Genomic DNA, 23091 nt, shown 5'->3' with positions numbered 1-23091 from the left:
GAGTGATTGGTTGTTTAACCGTGCGTTGAAAAGCCAATAGAATTCTTCGTCACTGGTCACTCCGCGGGTTGTGATTGGCTATTTGTCACATCAAGCCCCGCCTTCCGACTCCACTGAAAGATGAGGAGCCCGCAGCTCGGATTGCTAGATCATGGCTACATTTATGGAGCGGTTTGCTTTCCTCCAAAAAGTAAGTTGTAGTTATACCGGTTATTAGTTATTGAATAACTTATGAGCTAAATGACTCCTATGGCTTAATGTTTCTTTTCGAAGCTGAGTTGCTAACAACATAGCACGCTAGCTAACACTGTCAGAATGCTTTAAATTGAAAACAATGTCTTACTTAATTTCACCCTTGTTCGTGTCAAAGTGTCAGACAAACTAAAAACGCTGTTATGATAAATATATTAGTGAGGAATGACCTCAACCATGTTTAGTTGAGACTACTTGTGTTAGATCATGTCTCCTCCTAATTTAAAGGTCCCAACTCTGATGAAGGCTACAGCAGATGATGAGAGCCCCTGTCCTGGGTACCTTTTCCAAGAGATTGGAAGTATCCTTTGGCATTTTGTTGGACACTGCAAATACAGTACTGGAAATGTGCTCCACTGCACCGTTTCCTTAACACTTTTGTAGAAATCTCCCACGAGTCCTCAGCTAATGATCAGTGCTTGCTGGAGTACCTTCTGGAGAGGCTGCAAGTCGAGTCCTGCCATGTCAAACTCAAAGTGAGTCTGCGCATAAATTGACCGTCATGTATTCAAATAGATTTGATTATAGTTTCTTGTGTTTCAGGTGCTCAAGATCTTCGTACATCTGTGCGGCCATGGCTCAAAACATTTCCTCACTGAACTCAGGAGGAACTCCACCTTCATTCAGCAAGCATCAGGTAGGACATGAGTTTGTTCTCCTCCCATTGTTGTCATGTGCTCCTGATCATTGACAGTTTGTCTTGGGTTAAAGTTTACAGTGGCCCTCCTGATCCTATCCACGGCCTGGCTTTATATCAGAAAGTGAGAAAGACAGCACAGGCAAGAAAACGGTTATTAATACCAAGAAGTTAAACAGGCAAAGCAAACCAAATAAAAACATTTTCTTGTGTGTAGGAAGTTGCACAGCTGCTTTTCACAGATACAATTTCCATCAAAAGTGGAGTCTTCCCGCTCAACATATCAACCCCAACAATGGGTGAGCAATAGCAAATAATTGTATGCTAGTCACGGTGAATTATGATGCATATTGTCATGTACAATTACTAACGTAATGGAAATTACACAGGAAAAGGGCAAAAGACTTATAGCTTTGCCTCATTGAAAATGTGTCTATTGTAAACAACAGTACAGCTATAGTGAAACACACATGAGTTTCACACCAACAATTGAGTGGGTGCAACCAGTATTTTAAAGGGCATGCAGAGGTACAGTGGATACAGCTGTAGGATGCTGGTCAACCACCTGTGTGAATTTGCCTCCCCACCATGTCCAAATCTCCCCAAACACATCCCAATCATTTGTGCTGCAAACATGTTTGTTTTTGCTTTTTAAGTTATTGTTGTCCATATCACCCAAACGTTTTCCATTCGTTTGTGCTTTGTGTGCGATAGTTTGTGCTGCATTTTTTTTTGTCTAACTATTATTGATTGATTGATTGCGACGTTTATTGACATCTTAAAGAATTGAATCCATTTAATGCTTTAAAAAGACAAATGGATGGCACAAAAAGCCAAAAGGCTTGTTTCCATTGTGGTCCATTAAATATTCATCACATTTGATACATTCAATAATAAAATATATATAACCTGTAACATGTATATAAAAAATTACGTTAAAATTTTTTATAAATTATGTACATATACACAGTATACATGTCAGGTGATTTGAAAAACAATATATACAAAAAAAAAGTATATACACTATGTACATGACACTATGTACATGACTTTGCACATGTTGACGCCAAGAGTGTGCAAAACAGAATGAGAAAATATTTATACACACTATAACCACATTAAACCTGTATGATGCTTCGAAGAGTTGCTGGGTATCAATTTTGGTTCAGATCAGGTACTATTATATTAGTTTTCAAGTTATTAAGGTTTCAATATTCATAACCAGCCCCCAACTTGTCAAATTCTCCCCACACCAATCCCAATCATTTGTGCTTGTTTGTGCTACAAAATTTCCGTTTGTGCCATTACAGAAGTTATTAATGTTTTTTGGGTATTAATATGTAATTAACTTGTCATTAATCTAACTATGTTGACTCTCTCCCCAAACTATGTTATGTATGTGCTTGTTTGTCCTGCAAAAATGTTTGGTCGAACTATTCGAGTTTTCAAGTTATTAACACGGTGTGATTCCTAACCAGCTCCATAAAACGTTATTAACCTAAAAACTATAATAGTTGGACTAAAATATTTGCAACACAAACACATGGGACAAGTTTGGAGAGTTTTTTTTTACATAGTTGGGGGGGTTCAAGTTATGATTAACTCGTTAATAATTTAAAACCACAAAACGTTAACTTAAACATTTTGACAGCACAAACAACTGGGATTGGTATAGGGAGGTTTTGACAAGGTGGGGGGTCTGGTTATGAATATTGAAACGTTAATAACTTAAACACTATAATAGTTAGATCAAAACTCTTTGCAGCACAAACGAATGGAACAAGTTTGGGCGATTTGGACAGCCATGATACTTTGAAAACTGCCATTTTGTGGAGTTAATACAACTACGAAAAAAATGTAGCAGCTTCATATTCATGTGCATCATTGTCACTCTCATTCCAGGTATGGGATCGGCGGCCACACACAGGTCAGCAATGCAGGGCTTTGGTTACAATCCAGGTAAGAAAGGAACATGTGAGTCACATTCTGTACACATAGTCTCCTCTTTTTTCTTTGTTTTTATTATGGTGTCATTTACTTTCTTTTATTTTTAGCAGGTACTGACTCCCTTTTGGATAAGATCCAAAAAGCTGCAGAGGTGGTGGCCAGTGCTGTCCTACCACCTATAGAACACCAGGGCATCCGGCTTCATGACAACCACTACCGGGCTGTAGTGGCACCCTCAGCGCCAATAGAAGTAGCTGTGCCAGCATGTGCCTACAGTCTGTCTGCTCGCAAACCAAAAGGTCTGACATTGCTGGTGTGATGAGAACATGTCGCTAGGTAGATTAAATTTTACTCCCTATGTGTGTTTACTACAGGGGGGACAAAGCGATGTCCAGGCCAGGTGGGAGGCGGATGGGAAGAAGTTGACAGTGGCAACACGTCCTCTCACCACTCATCCCAGGACATTTCAACCTGTAGCCGAGCCTCCGGGGGAAGTAAATCGGCGTGCACCGATAGCCAATCAGGAGCCAGTAGAGAAAGCAGTGGGGACCTATCGGAACGGTGAGTTTATTTCGAAATGTAGTAACATCTAAGATTTATTTCGTACATATCTGGTTATAAAGGGTGGAAGCCATGCAGCTGGGGGACTGTGGCCAGGAGATGGCGCTCATCAGCAAGCTGACTGAAGGATCCAGAGTGTTTCTGTCCACTGAGGAGAGCCAGCACTTTGTCAAAAAGTCAGTGCAAATATATATTATATTCAACTTAAAGTGGAACCTCTAACCTTGCCATGCAGTTTGTAATTCAGTATAATCTTAATTTTCTGAACAGACTTGTCTCCAAAGTCGCATAAAACTTCAAATTAAAAGTTGGCATGCTTTAAAAGTTAGGTAAGTAATTTTTTTTACAAGTGTAAGATATTTGAGCAAAAAAAAAAAAAAAAAAAAAGTGAGGCGTGCTTGCTCCTTTGTCATTATTTTAGTTTGGCTGCTGTCAAGCGTTAAAAAATGAGCGATTAATTACACACGTAGGGGCGATTAAAACAACATTCTTCTCCATGCAAGTGTGCTCTGATTTGAAATATAATCGACATATCAGTGTATTATATCACTATATTGATGCACAGATGTGTTATAATAGTATGAAGTCAGTTTAATGTGGGTCAAAACACACCCGGAAGTGACACCATTTCTCCATAGCTCATGAAGTAAATAGATGTGCGTTTGCTAAAAAAAAAATGTCTATGGTAAAAACAAGACAACATTCAAACTTATACAAAGCATAAACAAACGTTTAATGTGTCTTAAAGTTTAGTATTAATATTTTACACTATTTGTTAGATATAATTCTCCCTATCCCCACTCGTGAGACCTCCTTTTTTGCCTTGGTTACATATTATCTCTGTGCCACATGGCGGTACTCTTGTTGTCTCAGTCAAGCACAAAAAGAGGGCGAGGAAACTGGCAAGCACACAAAGATTGTAACGTTAGAGATTAAACATTAGAGTATCGCAGATAATAGACATAATGCACTAAATATGTAATTGATTAATCGCGATTAACACCTCGTTGTCAAATCAGCAGCTGTTTACTTATTTTTACACCAGTATGACCGTAAGGAATGGTGAAATACTGTTTGGAACATTGTCTGTACAGTTAGTACAGTAAAGACTATTAGCTACGGAAATTGTATTTTATATTTTTAAATTCCAAAATATTAGACCAGCGCTTTTGAACTGCTTGTGTTTGATATTAGAGGTTCCACTCTGGTTTAAGCTCCGTCTATGAGTTATTTATTAGCATTTCTGTCTTTGGTTCAACCCTGTCAGGTGCTCCACTCTTAACTGTGAGGTTGTGGTGGAGTTGCTCTCAAGCCAGCTGCAAGATTCCACAAACACGGTTAAGATGGTAAGGACCATTGTCTTGTCAAGTACCTCACTTTCCGCACACTCCACTTTTTGTGATATTCAGTTTTTGATGTACGTTTTTAGTTGTTGTATATTGTCTCGGTTAACGTCATATATTGCGCATAAGAAACTAGTCAGTTTGCCCGAGTACAATTGGGAATCAAATGCCCAAACAAGGAATCCTGTGCCTTGGAGACTCCTTCTCTGTGCTTTTTTCAATGAGTACAGCTGCAAAATAAGTCACCATGGGGCCACATTGATAAAGAAAGTGAGCGACATTTTTTTAATTCAAGAAAGACCTAGAAGTACAAAGGTTGTGTCCGCGTTCCCTTTCCTTCCACCCTCCCTGCTCATTGCCGTGTTTTCCCAATAATAGTCATATTAATATAAGTAGTAGTCTTTTTAAATGTTCATTTATCCTTTTTTTTAAATTAATCATTCCAACAAAATAATACACAATAATATCCTAATAAGACAATTCCAATTCCAAAACCAAAACCTGGCCCAGCAACATTCAGAATAGCAATCAACAGAGCAATTGAGAGGACACACAAACATGACACAAAACAATCCAAAAGTAGTCAAACAAAAATAAATAATATCAACAACAATATCAAAATTAATCAGAATTCCAACATAACAGTGATTAGAAATCCCTCATTTACATTATCATCACAGTCATTTATAAAAAATAAAATAAAAACATAAAAAAAAAAAAAAGAACAATATTGTCACAGTGACTTACACTTGCATCGCATCTCATAAGTTTGACAACACATTGTGTCCAATATTTTTCACAAAGATAAAATAAGTCCTATTTTAAGTTCAATTAATAGTTAAAACAAATTTGAATAATGGAGCCCATATTCCAATACATGACTCATTATTATCTAAACTAAATGCAGTTTTTTTTACTGATATCATCTCCATAGCTTTTGTATACGAGTCAGTATGAGTTGGACTATCAAAATCTATCAATTTTTTTTTACTATTACCGTTTTTGTTAGATGCATATTGGAAATAAATGCATTTTTACTCTTTGATGACATGTGACTAAATTGATGCAAATCACCAAGAATACAAGTTTGCAGTGTCATTGGGATGTTTATATTTAGGAATGTGATTGCTTCTTTTGTTGTTTTCAACCATAACTCTTTTATTCTGACATTCCGACAATAAATGAATGTATCCTTTTCATTTGTCATATATAAGTATTTATAATTGTTTTCTGCATGTAAAACAATAATTACAGTAATACCTCAATTTACAAGCTTAATTGGTTCTGTGACTCAAAACTCTTGTATTTCAAATCAACGTCTCCCATTGAAATGAATTGAAATCAGTTTAATTTGGTGCTTGCCCCCTCCACCCACCCCCCAAAAGAGCACCATTTTAACATGTGACATGCCTTTCAAAAAGAAAGACAAACTTTTAAATAAGACGTATTGGATGAAAAACAATACAATATAATATACTACAAACAATTATAATAGTTGTATGATGTAATATAATAATATTGGACATCATTTACCTTAAAGAGTGGACTTCTACAGTATCTCCTTCCAGCTTCTCCCTATAGAATGCGACAGATGAGTAGGCAGCCAAGTCATTTAGCGAGATGGGTCCTCATGTGAGAATGAAGACTAATTGGCGATGCACACAATCGGCCACAAGAGAAGGAACCCAAAGTGGAACTCTTGTTTCCATCTCTCCTTCTTGGACTGAATGTTAATTGCTCTGTTGGTTTCTAAATTCTCTGTCTTGTGCACATTGCTGCCTCCAAATAGCTATGTCCTGGGCTTTTGCTTCCCAGGAGTTCACAGGGAATTTGCAATTCTTACGGTTTGCCTTCAGAGTGTCTTTGTACCTCTTGAAAGGTCTCCCCTCACTGCGGTGCCACTGCTTCAACTGTCCGTTCAATAGCATCTTTAGAATCCTGTTGTCTTCCAATATGTCCTGTCCATCTCAGTTGGCACTTGATGATCAAACACTCAATGCTGGGGAGGCCTCACTTTTCCAGAATTTGCAGGTTAGACACTCTGTCTTGCCACTTGATGTTGCAGATCCTCAGCAGACAATGCTGGTAAAAATGTTTCAGCAGTTTGATGGGCCGGTGGTAGGTGGTCCATGTCTCACATCAATAGAAGAGTGAGCTCAGGACCACGGCTCTGTACACAGCAAGCTTGGTGGAGAGACATATGCCGTGGACTTACCAGAGTGTCTTTATTAGTCGGCTGAAGGCGGCGCTTGCCTATCCAATGCGCTGCATCATCTTAGCATCCAGGGATTCGTTGCTGGTAACGGTGTTACCCAGATTGCAGAACTTTTCCACAGTCTGTGTTGTTGATGATGATATGACGAGGTTGTGGTGTATTAGAAGCCAGTAATGGTGATTCGCTTTCTTTCAATGGTTGGAAAACAAAGTTATGTCCATAAGCTCGGGCTAGCGAAACTGGGACATTTGCTACACCAACTAATGACCAATGAGACCGCTGTGAAGTACCTAGAAGTCTGGCTTGACTGTGAACTGAACTTTAAATTACATATTGACTATATCATTACGAGAACATACTCCTGCTTAATGCCACTATAAAGATCATCAAACTGTTTTACATTTCAAGTCAGAAAGAAAATAATCTCTCAACTTATTTTGACCAATTATTGACTTTTTCGGACATTGTTTATTTTAATACCTGTGATATACACCTTAAACCTCTTAATGTTTTGTTTAACACCCTGGGTAGATTTATTTTAAGTTGTCCATACAGAACTCATCACTGTCATTTATACACCCAGCTCAACTGGCTCCATCCTGACAAGCGACGGCTGTACCACTGCTTTTTATTTATTTTCAACTGTATTTATTTTACTCTACCAGCATATTTGAAATGTTTTCTTGTGCCCTTTTCATCATTCTACCCTCTAAGACAGTGGTCCCCAACCACCGGGCCGCGGCCCGGTACCGGTCCGTGGACCGATTGGTACCGGGCCGCACCAGAAATAAAAAAATAAAAAAATTTAAAAAAGTATATTTTTTATTAAATCAACATAAAAAACACAATATATACATTATATATCAATACAGATCAATACAGTCTGCAGGGATACAGTCCATAAGCACACATGATTGTATTTCTTTATGACAAAAAAATATATATACCATAACCCCCCCCTCTCCCCGGTCTGTGGGACAAATTTTCAAGCGTTGACCGGTCCGCAGCTACAAAAAGGTTGGGGACCACTGCTCTTAGACACTCAATATAGGTTCCGCAGCCTCCAAAGCAGAACCTCCAGGTTCTGTAACGGCTTCTTCCCTCAGGCCGTAAGACTCTTGAACGCATCATAATTAAATTAGATTATCCCCTCAGCTCCCCCCCAAAATGGATTAACTCGCTGGAATAAAAAAGATAATATAACATACATCCATAAACGTGGACGCATGTGAAAAAGTGCAATATATTTATCTGTACAGTAATCTATTTATTTATTTATATATATTTATTTATTTTATATATATATTTATATATTATTTATATATATGTATTATTTATATATGCACCTTATTGCTTTTTTATCCTGCACTACCATGAGCTTATGTAACGAAATTTCGTTCTTATCTGTGCTGTAAAGTTCAAATTTTAATGACAATAAAAAGGAAGTCTAAGTCTAGTCTAATATCCTACATTTACTGTCCCTACTGTGCATAAAGAGCTGGCACGGAGGTCCTTTTCTTTTAAAGCCCCCTTTGACTGGAATCATCTGCCTGTCTCTCTGAGGTCTTTATCAACCATTGATCCCTTCAAAATGTCTCTTTTTGTTTATGTTAAAACGGAATGCCACTGTATGTAGTATGTCCTTGGTTGGAATTTAATTTAATACTATTATATTTATTTTACTGCATTATATGTTCTATTGTAAATATTGTAAATTCTGAGAGAGTTGTGTGAGCTGAGAGGTATCTGAGCAAAATGGTCTTTATCAAATCAAATCAACTTTATTTAATGATTGTCTGTAATTGTGTGTTGTGTAACTTGTCCTGTGTTGTACTGTATTGTGTTAATGTTAAATGTCTCTGGTCCCCCTTGAAAACGAGATGCTGCATCTCAAGGGGTTTTCCATTAATAAATTCAAATACAACAGTGTATTCTCTATAAGATGTGTTGTGTACGTTATTTTTTTTTAATGGTCGTTGGTGTGTGAATGTGAGTGTGAATGTTGTCTGTCTATCTGTGTTGGCCCTGTGATGAGGTGGCGACTTGTCCAGGGTGTACCCCACCTTTCGCCCGAATGCAGCTGGGATAGGCTCCAACACCCCCCGCTACCCCAAAAGGGACAAGCGGTAAAAAATGGATGGATGGATGCTTTCGTTTTCGTTTGTTAGTTTTTGTCTGACCTTTTGGAACGGATTACTAACTAAAACAGAGTTATTACTATATTTTGTTTTTCTTTTTTCCTGCAGAGAGCGCTGTGTGCTGTCTCCTGCCTCATGACCACTGACCTGCTGTCCTTGGAGCAAATATTTGGGGCTACCCAATGCCGGCTCTGTCAGCTCAGTGAAGGCCCTGTTGGACCTGCAGCCAACAAGGCTACTAAGGTACAAGAGCCTTTTGGAGACTTTAAAATGGAGACAGCTGACTAAACAGAAGGAGATAGTAGCGTTGTTGTTCTATCTGCTTCTACCAGATCCTGCGACAGTTCAAGGCTTTGATGGGTGGAGCTCACAATGTTGCCAAACTGGATCCAGCCAGCAGCAGCCATACATCACACAATCATGTCCCTCACCCACCATCGTCGTTCAATGTAAACCGCTTCTCCTCACAGGAGTTCATAAACAATAAGGAGAAACTTCTTCCAACAGAGCCAAAACTGGCTCTTGATTCTGTTAGAACTGCTAAGATGGAGGCAGCTGAAGAAGAGAGCGCACCTTGCATGGAGTCTTTAAGCGTGCAACAATGTGTCAGCAGACTGTCCCTCTTCACTGGTATGAACTTGGTCACCAAGGGGAGGCCTTCGTATGAGACTACAATCTCCCACATGGACATAGACTCTGTAGAGGACAATCAACCTGTGCACGAGTGCAACGGTCCAGATCCTGTTGTGTCAGACAGCAGCCAACAGGCATCAGCCTTCTTGTTTCTGAACTCTTGACATCTAACAAGACTTTTTTTTTTTTTTAAAGTCAGGGGGTCTCATCGTGGTTAAATATCATATTTTTTGGTTGTTTTTATGAAAATTGAAACAAATGAGGTCAACACGTGAGACATGAAGTGCGTGCGTTGTCTTTGTTTGTATTGAGTGGATCAGGCCTGAAGACGGAGCTTATCCACTGTGGGTTTTTATCTCAGGATTCATTTGAAGCAACAACAAAAACCACCTCCGCAGCACATCCTGAACCTCCGACTCGCACTTTGCACTAAAATTAGCCTTGCTAACCTAGAATTGTCTTCCGTTTAGTATTAGATGGCTGCAAAACGTTTGGTTGTGAGTGTATTTATTGTGGGAAGCTTGTGTCGATCACCACAAAAGCGGTGCTAGAGAGCATGGCTACAAAATTGATTTGTCAGAAAGTAAAATTTGAATGAGTACGTGTTTAAATAATGTGCTTCATCATGTAAACAAATAAAAATATTAACAGTCAACGGGTTGTATGCCTACTCATGAATCAAATCCACTCTAAATGTTCTTAAAGCAGGACTGGCAAAGTCAAAACCTGCTATGGTTCAGTTGTGTTAAAAGGTCAAATGAACCACAATTTAGTTCCAATGATGTGAGGAGACACTTGGGACAAGCCGAAACTACAAAAGAGATGACTTAAAATTTCATAAAGGCTGAACTAGTTTTAGTATTTCCCTTTAAATGTTGAATACGGTTATAAACAGGTTCAGGAAAGTAAAACATTCAGGACTTTCAAATGTGAGGTGAAAAAATACAAACACGTTTTTGATTAAAGTGCTATGCTTTATTTACTTTGCAAGCACTTTGGATCATACTTCTCTTGTGATTAGCACCAATGAACATGTCCACACATCAATGCACGCATGTTAAGAGAATGATACCTCTTCTTAAAGTGCACAGGGTGCGTGCACACACACACATACATATCAATACTGCACAGTAAACCACAGTGGCTGGGCCATGTAAAGGCAAATGTGCTTATGGTCTTCACAAATGGTATATATGGCATAGTGGGAATGCGCTTTACAGCCAGTATTCTGTAAACCTCCCCGTTCATTTGAACCCAAGGGTGGCGCTCATGGAGTGGCCGACTCGGTGAGGGACCCAGGAAAGGGGGTCATGTCGAGCCTGGGCGGCCTCTGGTCTGTAGACTGCTGAAGTGCGCCTCCCTCAGGACTCTGTTGATGGAGTCGTAGGAGAAAGTGCTGCCGTCGCCATGGAAACCGTGCTCCGCGGAGACGGCAGAGTCCTTGGGCTTCGTGCTGGGGGAGTACTGGTGGATGCGGTTGCTCTGGCTGTGTATGCACGGCCTGCTGGTGGCCACCGGTGCTCTCTCTGTGCTGCAGGTCCCATTGCTGCTGTCGCTGCTCGAAGACTGCAAATACAGGGACGTACAGAAACAGGTTTTCACTTGAGAGCCTCGTAAATAAAACACGCACGCCATATTCACTGTGCATTCGATGCGGTGTCTGCAAAATATGTACAGCAGCGTAAAAAAACCCAACATCGATTGGTAAGAATCACACACCTCTGAGTCCAAATCTGACACAAGCAGGCAGGGGCCACCTCCTGACCTCTTGGCCTGAGGGCTCAGCTGTTGAGTCTCTTCATTGTCACTGCTTCTAAGGCGCTTCCTGGGTATAGCAAAAAACAAAAAACAAAAAAAAAAGCAGTGGGAGTATTGCTATTTTCTTTTTTAGTGGCGAAAACGTGTGCAAGTGACGAGATCAGTGGAAGTGGGAGGGGGGCTTCAAAAAGAAAAGAGGAACCAAAAATAGCAACATAGTTACATGATGACAGGACATTGATGATTCACCAGCGGAACATAAATATATCTTTACCACATTCAATACTGTACAAAAATGGGGTTACCTGTTATCTGTCAGCATATTGCAGCAACCTTGGTAGATGTCTTTGTTTTTGGTGAAAAAGGGGGAATTTAAACGTCAAGCTCGGCTCCAGCTCCACCTACCATATCGCAGAGAGTAATAGTTAAGACGTAAGACCTCTCATCTTGCGTGTTTATTAAGTGTGCACGCCAGGGAGCTGCAACCCAGATCAATGGACAGTTGTTCCAGTAGAAAAAAAGAGTCCGAAGTACTTGTGGCCGGCAGTCCGCCTAAATAGCCGCACTTAGGTAGTGAGAATCCCGAGGAAGTGTCGACATGACAGCCGAGCTAACACAGTCAAAGCTAACTGTTATAGCTAACTACCCGCACTGTGACTAAGTTCTTCCGCTGTCGTATTCCGCCCGCTTTGCTGAAAAAAAAAAAGGGTGTCGGCATAAAAACCGAACACGTCAATCTGTCACCCCTCTCCAAAAAAAAAAAAACAAAGTCCAAAAAAAAAAATGAACACCAGAATATTCAAGTTGTCGAGTGGCACAGGCGACACTTTAGCTTTCGTAATGACTACTAGTTGGTAACGTTTCCTTGATGTCACTCGTAGCTCCGCCCCTCTGTTGTGGTGACGTCACACGGCAGAAGGCGGAAGTATCAAAGTAGTTTCAAAGCAGCTGTGGGGCCTTGAATTTTTTTTTTCTCTCTCTCTCTTTTATTTCACCGTTTCTTTTGTGAATCAATTATTCCCTCACGGTGCTATGTTTCAAAGGTAGGAAAGCTTTTGACACTAAAATAACAAAACAAAACGCCATGACTGCTGTGTATGACTGCCACAGTTTGTTATGTAAATGATGGCTGTTGCCCTCAATGATCCTTACTATACATTTCTTTTGTCTTCACTTCCTTTTATTGTCATTAAAATTTTGAACTTTAAATCACAGATAAGAACGACATTTCGTTGCATTAGCTCGTTGTAGTGCATGATAAAAGTATGGAGCCCTTAAAGCAGAGTTCCATCCATCCATCTTCTTCCGCTTATCCGAGGTCGGGTCGCGGGGGCAGCAGCCTAAGCAGGGAAGCCCAGACTTCCCTCTCCCCAGCCACTTCGTCCAGCTCCTCCCGGGGGATCCCGAGGCGTTCCCAGGCCAGCCGGGAGACATAGTCTTCCCAACGTGTCCTGGGTCTTCCTCGTGGCCTCCTACCGGTCGGACATGCCCTAAACACCTCCTTAGGGAGGCGCTCGGGTGGCATCCTGACCAGATGCCCGAACCACCTCATCTGGCTCCTCTCGATGTGGAGGAGCAGCGGCTTTACTTTGAGCTCCCCCCAGATGACAGAGCTTCTCACCCTATCTCTAAGGGAGAGCCCCGCCACCCGGCGGAGGAAACTCATTTCAGCCGCTTGTACCCGTGATCTTGTCCTTTCGGTCATAACCCAAAGCTCATGACCATAGGTGAGGATGGGAACGTAGATCGACCGGTAAATTGAGAGCTTTGCCTTCCGGCTCAGCTCCTTCTTCACCACAACGGATCGATACAGCGTCCGCATTACTGAAGACGCCGCACCGATCCGCCTGTCGATCTCACGATCCACTCTTCCCTCACTCGTGAACAAGACTCCGAGGTACTTGAACTCCTCCACTTGGGGCAAGATCTCCTCCCCAACCCGGAGATGGCACTCCACCCTTTTCCGGGCGAGAACCATGGACTCGGACTTGGAGGTGCTGATTCTCATCCCAGTCGCTTCACACTCAGCTGCGAACCGATCCAGTGAGAGCTGAAGATCCTGGCCAGATGAAGCCATCAGGACCAAATCATCTGCAAAAAGCAGAGACCTAATCCTGCAGCCACCAAACCAGATCCTCTCAACGCCTTGACTGTGCCTAGAAATTCTGTCCATAAAAGTTATGAACAGAATCGGTGACAAAGGGCAGCCTTGGCGGAGTCCAACCCTCACCGGAAACGTGTCCGACTTACTGCCGGCAATGCGAACCAAGCTCTGACACTGATCATACAGGGAGCGGACGGCCACAATCAGACAGTCCGAAACCCCATACTCTCTGAGCACTCCCCACAGGACTTCCCGAGGGACACGGTCGAATGCCTTCTCCAAGTCCACAAAGCAAAGTTGTCAAACTCAAAATACAGAGTGGGCCAAAATTTAAAACTGAACAAAGCCGCGGGCCAAGGTTGAACAAATTAACCTTTTAATAAGGACCCAAACAAGTTTTGCATTGCATATTGAACAAGCAAAGCTTATATAACTTTATAGTGACATGCAAAATCGAGTTTCAAATAATAATAATAATAATAATAATTACGCTGAGATCATTATTCATGCGTTCGTTACGTCTCGTCTCGACTACTGTAACGTATTATTTTCGGGTCTCCCTATGTCTAGCATTAAAAAATTACAGTTGGTACAAAATGCGGCTGCTAGACTTTTGACAAGAACAAGAAAGTTTGATCATATTACGCCTATACTGGCTCACCTGCACTGGCTTCCTGTGCACTTAAGATGTGACTTTAAGGTTTTACTACTTATGTATAAAATACTACACGGTCTAGCTCCGTCCTATCTTGTCGATTGCATTGTACCATATGTCCCGGCAAGAAATCTGCGTTCAAAGAACTCCGGCTTATTAGTGATTCCCAGAGCCCAAAAAAAGTCTGCGGGCTATAGAGCGTTTTCTATTCGGGCTCCAGTACTATGGAATGCCCTCCCGGTAACAATTAGAGATGCTACCTCAGTAGAAGCATTTAAGTCCCATCTTAAAACTCATTTGTATACTCTAGCCTTTAAATAGCCCCCCTGTTAGACCAGTTGATCTGCCGTTTCTTTTCTTTTCTCCTCTGCTCCCCTTTTCCTTGAGGGGGGGGGGGGGGGCACAGGTCCGGTGGCCATGGATGAAGTGCTGGCTGTCCAGAGTTGGGACCCGGGGTGGACCGCTCGCCTGTGCATCGGCTGGGAACATCTCTACGCTGCTGACCCGTCTCCGCTCGGGATGGTGTCCTGCTGGCCCCACTATGGACTGGACTCTTACTATTATGTTGGATCCACTATGGACTGGACTCTCACAATATTATGTCAGACCCACTCGACATCCATTGCTTTTGGTCTCCCCTAGAGGGGGGGGGGGTTACCCACATATGCGGTCCTCTCCAAGGTTTCTCATAGTCATTCACATCGACGTCCCACTGGGGTGAGTTTTTCCTTGCCCGTATGTGGGCTTTGTACCGAGGATGTCGTTGTGGCTTGTGCAGCCCTTTGAGACACTTGTGATTTAGGGCTATATAAATAAAGATTGATTGAATAATTAAAAAATATCAATGGCATATCAAATACAATTTGAATAAAAATTGAATCCCTCTTTTCTATTTGCAGCCTTCTGAGGTAAATATCAACATGAACTTTTTCCACAGGCTAATAAATTTGAAAATAAAATAATGAATAAACCAACCATTCAGGACTTTAAACTGCTCACTTTGCAACACACTGATCTAATCTGATGTGCCCAAGTCCGATACCTGCCATCTTTTCTTGGATGCTAGTTCATTAATGTCGGGGCTCAGGCTTTGAGCTGAGGCATCCCTCATTATCCAACCAAGGTGTTCATCAGTCATTATATCTCGTATTCCACAGTCTTGGGGGCGTGCCTTACAGGCACTGCTTTTAACGTCCTCTACGAGCTGACGTCACGTCCGCTTTTCATCCCTTCTAACAACGTGCTGGCCCAGACACAAGATATGAGCGGATTCTGTACGCACACACACGTAAATGCAACACATACTTCATCAACAGCGATACAGTTTATACTGAGAGTGGCCGTATAAGCAACTTTAACATTGTTAGAAATATATGCCACACTGTGTGAATCCACACCAAACAAGAATGACAAACACATTTTGGGAGAACATTCGCACAGTAACACAACATAAACACAACAGAACAAATACCCAGAACCCTTCGCAGCACTAACTCTTCCGGAACGCTACAATATACACCCCGCTACCTCCAATATTATGTAACTGGGGCAGCACTCGTTGGACTGAAAGAAAAGGGGCTGTTACATTTCTCGGGAGAGGCACTGAAATTTGGGAGTCTCCCGGGAGGTTTGGCAAGTATGAGAATTAGCGGTGTACCGCGGCACTGCCGCTGTATATAATCGGCGGGCCAGCTCTAGTGTTAATTTGATATCGCCTCACGGGCCAAGAGAAATTACACGGCGGGCCAAATTTGGCCCGCGGGCCAGAGTTTGACACCCATGCCTTAGCGGGACATGGATTGATTAACGTGTAAGTTGAAAAACTTATTCGGGTGTTACCATTTATCCAATCCACTTTATTTATATAGCACATTTGAAACAACAAAATGTTTCCAAAGTGCTGCACAACAATATTAAGAACAATATTAAAATATTATCCTTAGCTCCACTAATGACTGAATAAAAACAAAAAAATAAATACATATAAAACCAATATAAAATAAATATGATTAAAAACCATTTTAAAGGGTAAAACCAATTAAAACAGTAAATAGAATTCAAAATTTTAAAAACACAGAGGACAACTCACATAGTGTTAAATGGTACGGCGTGGCAAAGTTGGGAGAGTGGCCTTGCCAGCAATCTGAGGCTTACTGGTTCAATCCCCACCTACTACCATCCTAGTCACGTTTGTTGTGTCCTTGAGCAAGACACTTCACCCTTGCTTCTGATGGGCCTGGTTAGCATGGCAGCTCCCGCCATCAGTGTGTGAATGTGTGTGTGTGTGAATGGGTGAATGTGGAAATAGTGTCAAAGCGCTTTGAGTTCCTTAAAAAGGTAGAAAAGCGCTATACAAGTACAACCCATTTACCATTTAAAAGCCAGAGAATAAAAATGGGTCTTAAGACGAGACTTAAAACACTCCACTGTGGGAGCAGTTCGAACATGGAGGGGCAGAGTGTTCCAGAGCTTAGGGCCGACCACAGAGAAGGCCCTGTCTCCCCTGGTTTTAAGTCTGGTCTTGGGCACTACGAGGTGGAGCTGGAGTGGTCAATTGTACGGAACATGTACTGTACTGTGCAATCTACTAATAAAAGTTTCAATCAATCAAAGGATGTTTTGCGAGATCTCGCAAAAGTATTGCGAGATCTCGCAATACTTTTTGCCTATGTCAGTGAACTGGAAGTAAAACAGACACAGCGATGGTGAACCGGAAGTGAAACAGACACAGAGATGGAAGAGCGGGAGCATGCGGGAGCCCACCCATCTTCTGTGCTCTGTTGCGGGACCATAATACAATTTGATGTCTTTATATGTTAGGCCAATACTAAAATAGAAATCAATAAACTTCTCCCACGGATGATGGGTAGGCTCCTCCATCGCTTTGTTGGTTTCACTACCGGTTCACCATCGCGGTGTCTGTTTTACTTCCGGTTCACTGACATAGGAAAAAGATCTTTTGCGAGATCTCGCAAAAAGTATTGCGAGATATCGCAAAACATTTTTTTTCCTCTGTGTCCCTTTAGGGGCTCCGTATAAAAGAGCAATTAAGGTGCAGATATAGATGAATAGATTACTGTACAGATAAATATATTGCACTTTTGCATATGCATCCACGTTTATGAATGTATGTTATATTGTCTTTATAGTCCAGCGAGTTAATCCATTTTTGGGGGGGATTGAGGGGATAATTATGATGCGTTCAAGAGTTTTATGGCCTGAGGAAAGAAGCTGTTACAGAACCTGGGGGTTTTGCTACGGAGGCTACGGAACATCTTTCTACAGTCCAGCAGTGAAAACAGTCCTTGGTGGGGGTGGGAGGAATCTCTGCAGATTTTTTGAGCCCTGGTCAGGCAGCGGCTTTTTGCAATTTCCCGGATAGGAGGAAGAGGAGTCCTGATGATCTTTTCCGCCGTCCTCACCACTCTTTGCAGAGACTTCCAGTCTGAGGCACTGCAGGCTCCCATCCAGACAGAGATGCAGTTGGTCAGTAGGCTCTCTATAGCAGAGGTGGGACCAAGTCATTGTTTTGCAAGTCACAAGTAAGTATAAAGTCTTTGCCCTCAAGTCTCGAGTCAAGTCCCGAGTCAAGACAGGCAAGTCCCGAGTCAAGTCCAAAGTCAAGACTGGAAAGTCTCAAGTCAAGTCCCAAGTCCTGCATTTTGAGTTTTGAGTGCTTTCAAGTCCTTTTAACCACAGACTAATATATTTACACAGGCTGCTGTGACGCGAGCAATTTGACCGCCATCTTGAAGTGGTGATGAGGAGACGGCGAGCAGCCTAAACTGACAGTTGACAGGTAGAAAACAAAGATGCCGGGTTGGTGTTCAGCGTTTTCCTGCTCAAAATGAGCAGACTGTTGGAAATAGGAATCGGGGGATTACTTTTCTCAAGTAAGATTTAACATTAACGTACTATTGGTAGTATTTTGTGAAAATAATATTACCACAGAGTTGAGAGGGAGCAAAGATCTTCAATATTTGTATGTGAGAATCACAAAGAAATCTTCTGGGGGAGAATGACCCTCCTACAGGGGTTTGGTTTACAAACATTCAGCCCCACCTAAAACAAAATTCACCAGCCGCCACTGATTATGATGTGTTCTCATTTTAGGCAAAGTATAAGACAATACTTTCTTAACAGTATAATTGTAACAAGGAATAAGTCTTCAAGTAACAATATTCAAATACTAACATTGTTGGGTAAGACAGAATTTGGTGAGGATGGGGGAGGGATCTGTGCTCTTTTCATCCGACGCAAAAAGTGCATGCGTTGCTGAGCTCTTTTTACAAGAGCTCCGGTGTGTAGGGGCCAGGTCATATTGTCAGTTATCTGCACCCCCACGAACTTGGTGCTGCTTACAATCTCTGTTGATGAAGAGTGGAGTGTGGCTGGACTGGTGCCTCCTGAAGTCGACGATGATCTCCTTGGTCTTGTCGACGTTCAGGACCAGGTTGTTGGTTCTGCACCTGTCAACCAGATGTTTCACCTTGTCCCTGTAGTCCATGTCGTTGTTGATGATAGATGAAGGTAATAAACCACTCTGTGGAGACTCTTCAAGCAGCCTTTGTTCTCGACTTGTAAGGATTTAGTAACAAGTAAAGTGACGAAGAAAAATATATTTTTGAAGAAGGAATCCACCCAGGGCAGCCTGGTTCTCATTTCCAGCCCATTACAGTTAGACTCAGACTGGATCCCCTCCCACCCAGAGGAGCATCAAGACTTTTGAGAGATTCCTCTGAGACCCTCGCTGGAAGACCCCCAATGCAAGCTGCGGTACTATTTATATTCAGACCATAGGTTAGTTGTTTTCACTGAAGTATTCACCAAAGTGAAGTAGCACAGTAGGCCCAAGTATTCATCAAACAACCAATAATCAATTTAACTTAATATATGCAGGACTACAAAAATATAAATAAGACAAATGGCTACCACATGTATACAGTTGCTGTTTTTACACAAAGCTCAGTATTTGTCATCTCCAAACTGAGCATAGTGTTTTCTAGTAGGTTCCTTTGGTGACGCGGGAGCCCAAACAGAGCAGATGTAGAATGGCTGAGAGAACACTGCCAAGCTTTCTTCTATGGGCTGCCTGTCCGTTTGTTACCAGCCGTCTCTGTTGCTCAAACAGGCTGCTCTTTCAGGATTAACCGCAGCACACACAACCTTCAGCTGCTCATTGGTAATTGGGTATACTGTATAGCTATCCATCCATCCATCCATCCATCCATTTTCCAACCACTTGTCCCTTTCGGGGTCGCGGGGGGTGCTGGAGCCTATCTCAGCTGCATTCGGGCGGAAGGCGGGGTACACTCTGGACAAGTCGCCACCTCATCACAGGGACAACCCAGATAGACAGCATTCACACTCACATTCACACACTAGGGACAATTTTAGTGTTGCCAATCAACCTATCCCCAGGTGCATGTCTTTGGAGGAAGCCGGAGTACCCGGAGGGAACCCACGCATCATAACATCTAAATACGTCCTATTCAACGGGCGGACAGGGGGCTATATCTGGCCCGGAAAGGACACCATACTGACCTAAGAGTTCAGTTCAAAACTTTGGAGACAAATATTTTGGAAGCACATTTCTAAAAACAATAGAGTGCTCCTGTTGAATAGAGGAATAAGCCCACTGTAAACACATTAGCAGATCTTTGCATTGACATTTTACCTTGCCAGCAAACACTGAGGTCCAAACTTGTGATTAACATAACTCAGTTGTTCTGAAAGGACGCCTGTAAAGGGGAACTGCACTTTTTTTTAAATGTTGTCAATCAGTTGACAATCCTTATGTAAATAAAGAATACATATATTTGTCTTTTTTTCATGCCTTGTAAATACTAAATAAATGCGATCAAATGTCTGCTTACAATAGAGCCTATGGGAGCTGCTCTATTCTGCCTATAAAGCATTTAAAATAACATCCAAATACCTCCTTTAAGGTTTTATATACATGCTGTAAGTATATATGTATTGTAGTAACGGGCACATTCATAATAACATTTAATATTTATGTATTTTGAGCATTTTAAGAAATGCAAAGCATTAATTTAAAAAATGCATCACGACCTTTGCTTTTTTTGTTGTTGCTGGGTCTAAATTGGCCGCCAAAGTGTATTAACTTGTCAGATTACATCTTCATCCTTCTATCCAGGTGAGAGGCAAGATTTATGGTCTACAATAACCTTCCACGAGCAGGAAAGCAAGAAAGCAGCTGACCAGTCGATATTGTCAACACAAGCACCCTCGGTAGTGATCACGGCACCGCTATAAATAGTTTGTCTGCGTTAGCGCTTATAATAACAATATCACTAATACTTGGTTAATAATTTAGTCACAAAATGTAAATGGAGTATTTGTTTTTTTTTATTAGGTTTTATGGGCAGAATACAGTACTTTCTATTGGCTCCGTTGTAAGCGGACTTTTTTTTTTTTTTGTGTCCTGTCCAGCTTCTCAGGCAAATCATATAGTTGATGTAGATGCCCATGTCGGCTGTTCAGATTTACTTTACAAAAGAGAAGTGTAGGATACTTCTCTTGTTGCCTTATTTGTATTTGACTTTATTAAATGTATTTATATTATCATTTAGTGCAGCCGGGCCGGAGCAGGAGGGGATAGAAAGAGAGAAAAAAAGAAGACAGAGGGGGAAATTGTGGGGACAAGAGGGGGATTAGACAGAGAGACAAAAACAACAACAGCAAACAACAACAACAATAGAGCAACATCAGCAAATATGACATGTACAAATATGATGGTAAAAGTAATAGCAAATAAGCAGTTAGCGAAAAATAAAAAATAATACAGAAATGACAATCAGCATTATTACACTACAAATGGATCAATACAAATACCAATAGAAATAGCGCTATTGATAATGAACAATACCAATAATTTACCTTTATTATCAACAATACAGTTGTTTAAATGCAACAATACATATACGTAATGATAACTTGAGATACGAAAGAATGCAGAAAAATGGAGGGGGAGAAAGAGAAGCAACCTACATTAACCTTGTAGATTGTTATAGTCACAATAGGTTAAGCTTTGTCAGTGTGCCATGTGTTACACCCAGTTTACCCTAGGGCAACAGCGTTAATATATGTTTGATGAAACGTGATTATGTGCATGAGTGTAAGTATGCATATGTACTTGTATATGTACAGAATGTGTATATGTGTTTGTACAATGAATGTATATGTACAGAATGTGTATATGTGTTTGTACAGTGAATGTATATGTACAGTATGTGTATGTTTGTATATTGAATGTGCGTGTGGATGTACGAACATTAGGTAGGTAAATATGTACTGTATTTGTGTATGTATGTGGGAGCGTAGGTACCTATGTACGTATGTGAGCATATGTGAATTTGCATGTACAATACATTCGACTCCCAGAGTGCGTGGGAGCCAGAGCACGGCCCCATCACCCCCGAGAGCCCAACCCACAAACAGTAGGTGTGGTGCCCAGGGAACCAGGGACCACCGCCCCCACGCAGCCAAGCCGGCCAGCGACAGGGACCCCAGAGCCCGGCCCACCGTACCGCCCACAAGGGCCAGCAGCAGGCCGCAGACAGACGCACCCGGCAGAGGACAGGGCACGAGAAAAGCAGGGGACAGCCAGACCCCAAGCCAGCGAGAGACCACACCCCACACGGGCAGAAAGGCGAGACGCCCCGCCCGAGGGACCCAGAGACTCCCCGCAACCGGACGGGAAGACCGCCCCCGCCCCACCGGCAACCAGGCCCCCACGAGCCCACCCCCCACCCCCGGAGAGCGCGGCGAGGCCAGCCCCCGGCCACCCCACCCAAATCGGCCGCCACAGGACCACCCAGGCACAGGGCCACGGGAACCACCCACCCCACCCGCAGAGACCCCAACGATGGAGATGGAACAACCATGCACCTCCTGGTACCCTAGCACCTCCAAAACCCTCAAATCTTGACTCCAAACATCCCAGAAAAAAATAGTCAGATTACTTCTAAACCTCCACCCAAGATCACACCTCACTCTTACCAACTTCTCCAAAGTGGGCTGGCTCAGGGTGGAGGACAGAGTAAAACAACTTGCACTGAGCCTTGTCTGTAAAATCCGCTACACCTCCCTGATACCGAAGTACATGTCAAACTACTTCCTTAACGTAAATGACCGCCATAACCACAACACCAGGGGGAGCTCCACTAACCACGTTAAACCCAGATTACGATCTAACAAAGGTCTTAACTCATTCTCTTTCTATGCCACATCAATGTGGAATGCACTCCCAACAGGTGTAAAAGAAAGGGCATCTCTATCCTCCTTCAAAACCGCACTAAAACAACACCTCCAGGCAACTTCAACCCTAAACTAACACCCTCCCTTCCTCATCATACCTCTTCGGATTGTAAGCAATCAAATGTAGTCACTTTTTCTTATAATTTCTGATCTCTCTAGCTCTGTGTCCAATACTTGCTGTACATATGTACCAAGTCAGACCTACACTGTTCCAATGTCAATTTCTCTGATGATGCAATTGTTGATGACTGAAGTGTTGATACCAACCAAACTTAACCCCCCCCCCCCCCCCCTTCCATATCCCACACCCCGGGTTGTAAATAATGTAAATAATTCAATTTATATACTGTGATGATTAACTTGTGTGATGACTAATATGAAAATAGTATATATCTGTATCATGAATCAATTTAAGTGGACCCCGACTTAAACAAGTTGAAAAACTTATTGGGGTGTTACCATTTAGTGGTCAATTGTACGGAATATGTACTTCACTGTGCAATCTACTATTAAAAGTGTCAATCAATCAATATTTACGTTTATTTAAGAGTTAGAATGCATACGA

General features: G+C 41.9%; 2 protein-coding genes across 8 annotated transcripts; one reads left to right on the top strand and one right to left on the bottom strand.

The window, feature by feature from the left end:
* Nucleotides 1-38: 38 nt before the first annotated feature.
* On the top strand, nucleotides 39-9906 carry tepsin (TEPSIN adaptor related protein complex 4 accessory protein). Of its 7 annotated transcripts, none has more exons than XM_061967490.1 (13): nucleotides 40-190; nucleotides 481-553; nucleotides 637-728; nucleotides 796-889; nucleotides 964-1031; nucleotides 1107-1188; nucleotides 2792-2848; nucleotides 2947-3135; nucleotides 3211-3397; nucleotides 3460-3573; nucleotides 4665-4743; nucleotides 9202-9336; nucleotides 9426-9906. In XM_061967490.1, the coding sequence occupies exons 1-13, from the start codon at nucleotides 152-154 to the stop codon at nucleotides 9888-9890; spliced, it is 1674 nt and encodes a 557-aa protein (XP_061823474.1). In that variant the 5' UTR covers nucleotides 40-151; the 3' UTR covers nucleotides 9891-9906. The 7 variants fall into 7 exon arrangements, with proteins under 7 accessions (XP_061823477.1, XP_061823475.1, XP_061823474.1 ...); XM_061967489.1 differs by having other exon boundaries at nucleotides 2944-3135; XM_061967488.2 differs by having other exon boundaries at nucleotides 2792-2863.
* A 773-nt stretch (nucleotides 9907-10679) lies between these two features.
* Nucleotides 10680-12357, bottom strand: LOC133610114 (uncharacterized). The gene is made up of 3 exons (XM_061966189.2): nucleotides 11790-12357; nucleotides 11446-11551; nucleotides 10680-11292 (listed from the first exon to the last, which is right to left on the bottom strand). Exons 1-3 carry the CDS (start codon nucleotides 11804-11806, stop codon nucleotides 11035-11037), a joined length of 381 nt encoding a protein of 126 aa, XP_061822173.1. The 5' UTR covers nucleotides 11807-12357; the 3' UTR covers nucleotides 10680-11034.
* Between the last annotated feature and the right edge of the window lie 10734 nt (nucleotides 12358-23091).

Source organism: Nerophis lumbriciformis, linkage group LG11, assembly GCF_033978685.3.
Source record: "Nerophis lumbriciformis linkage group LG11, RoL_Nlum_v2.1, whole genome shotgun sequence".
NCBI classification, from domain to species: Eukaryota; Metazoa; Chordata; class Actinopteri; order Syngnathiformes; family Syngnathidae; genus Nerophis; species Nerophis lumbriciformis.
This window is presented reverse-complemented; position numbering and strand designations above follow the sequence as displayed.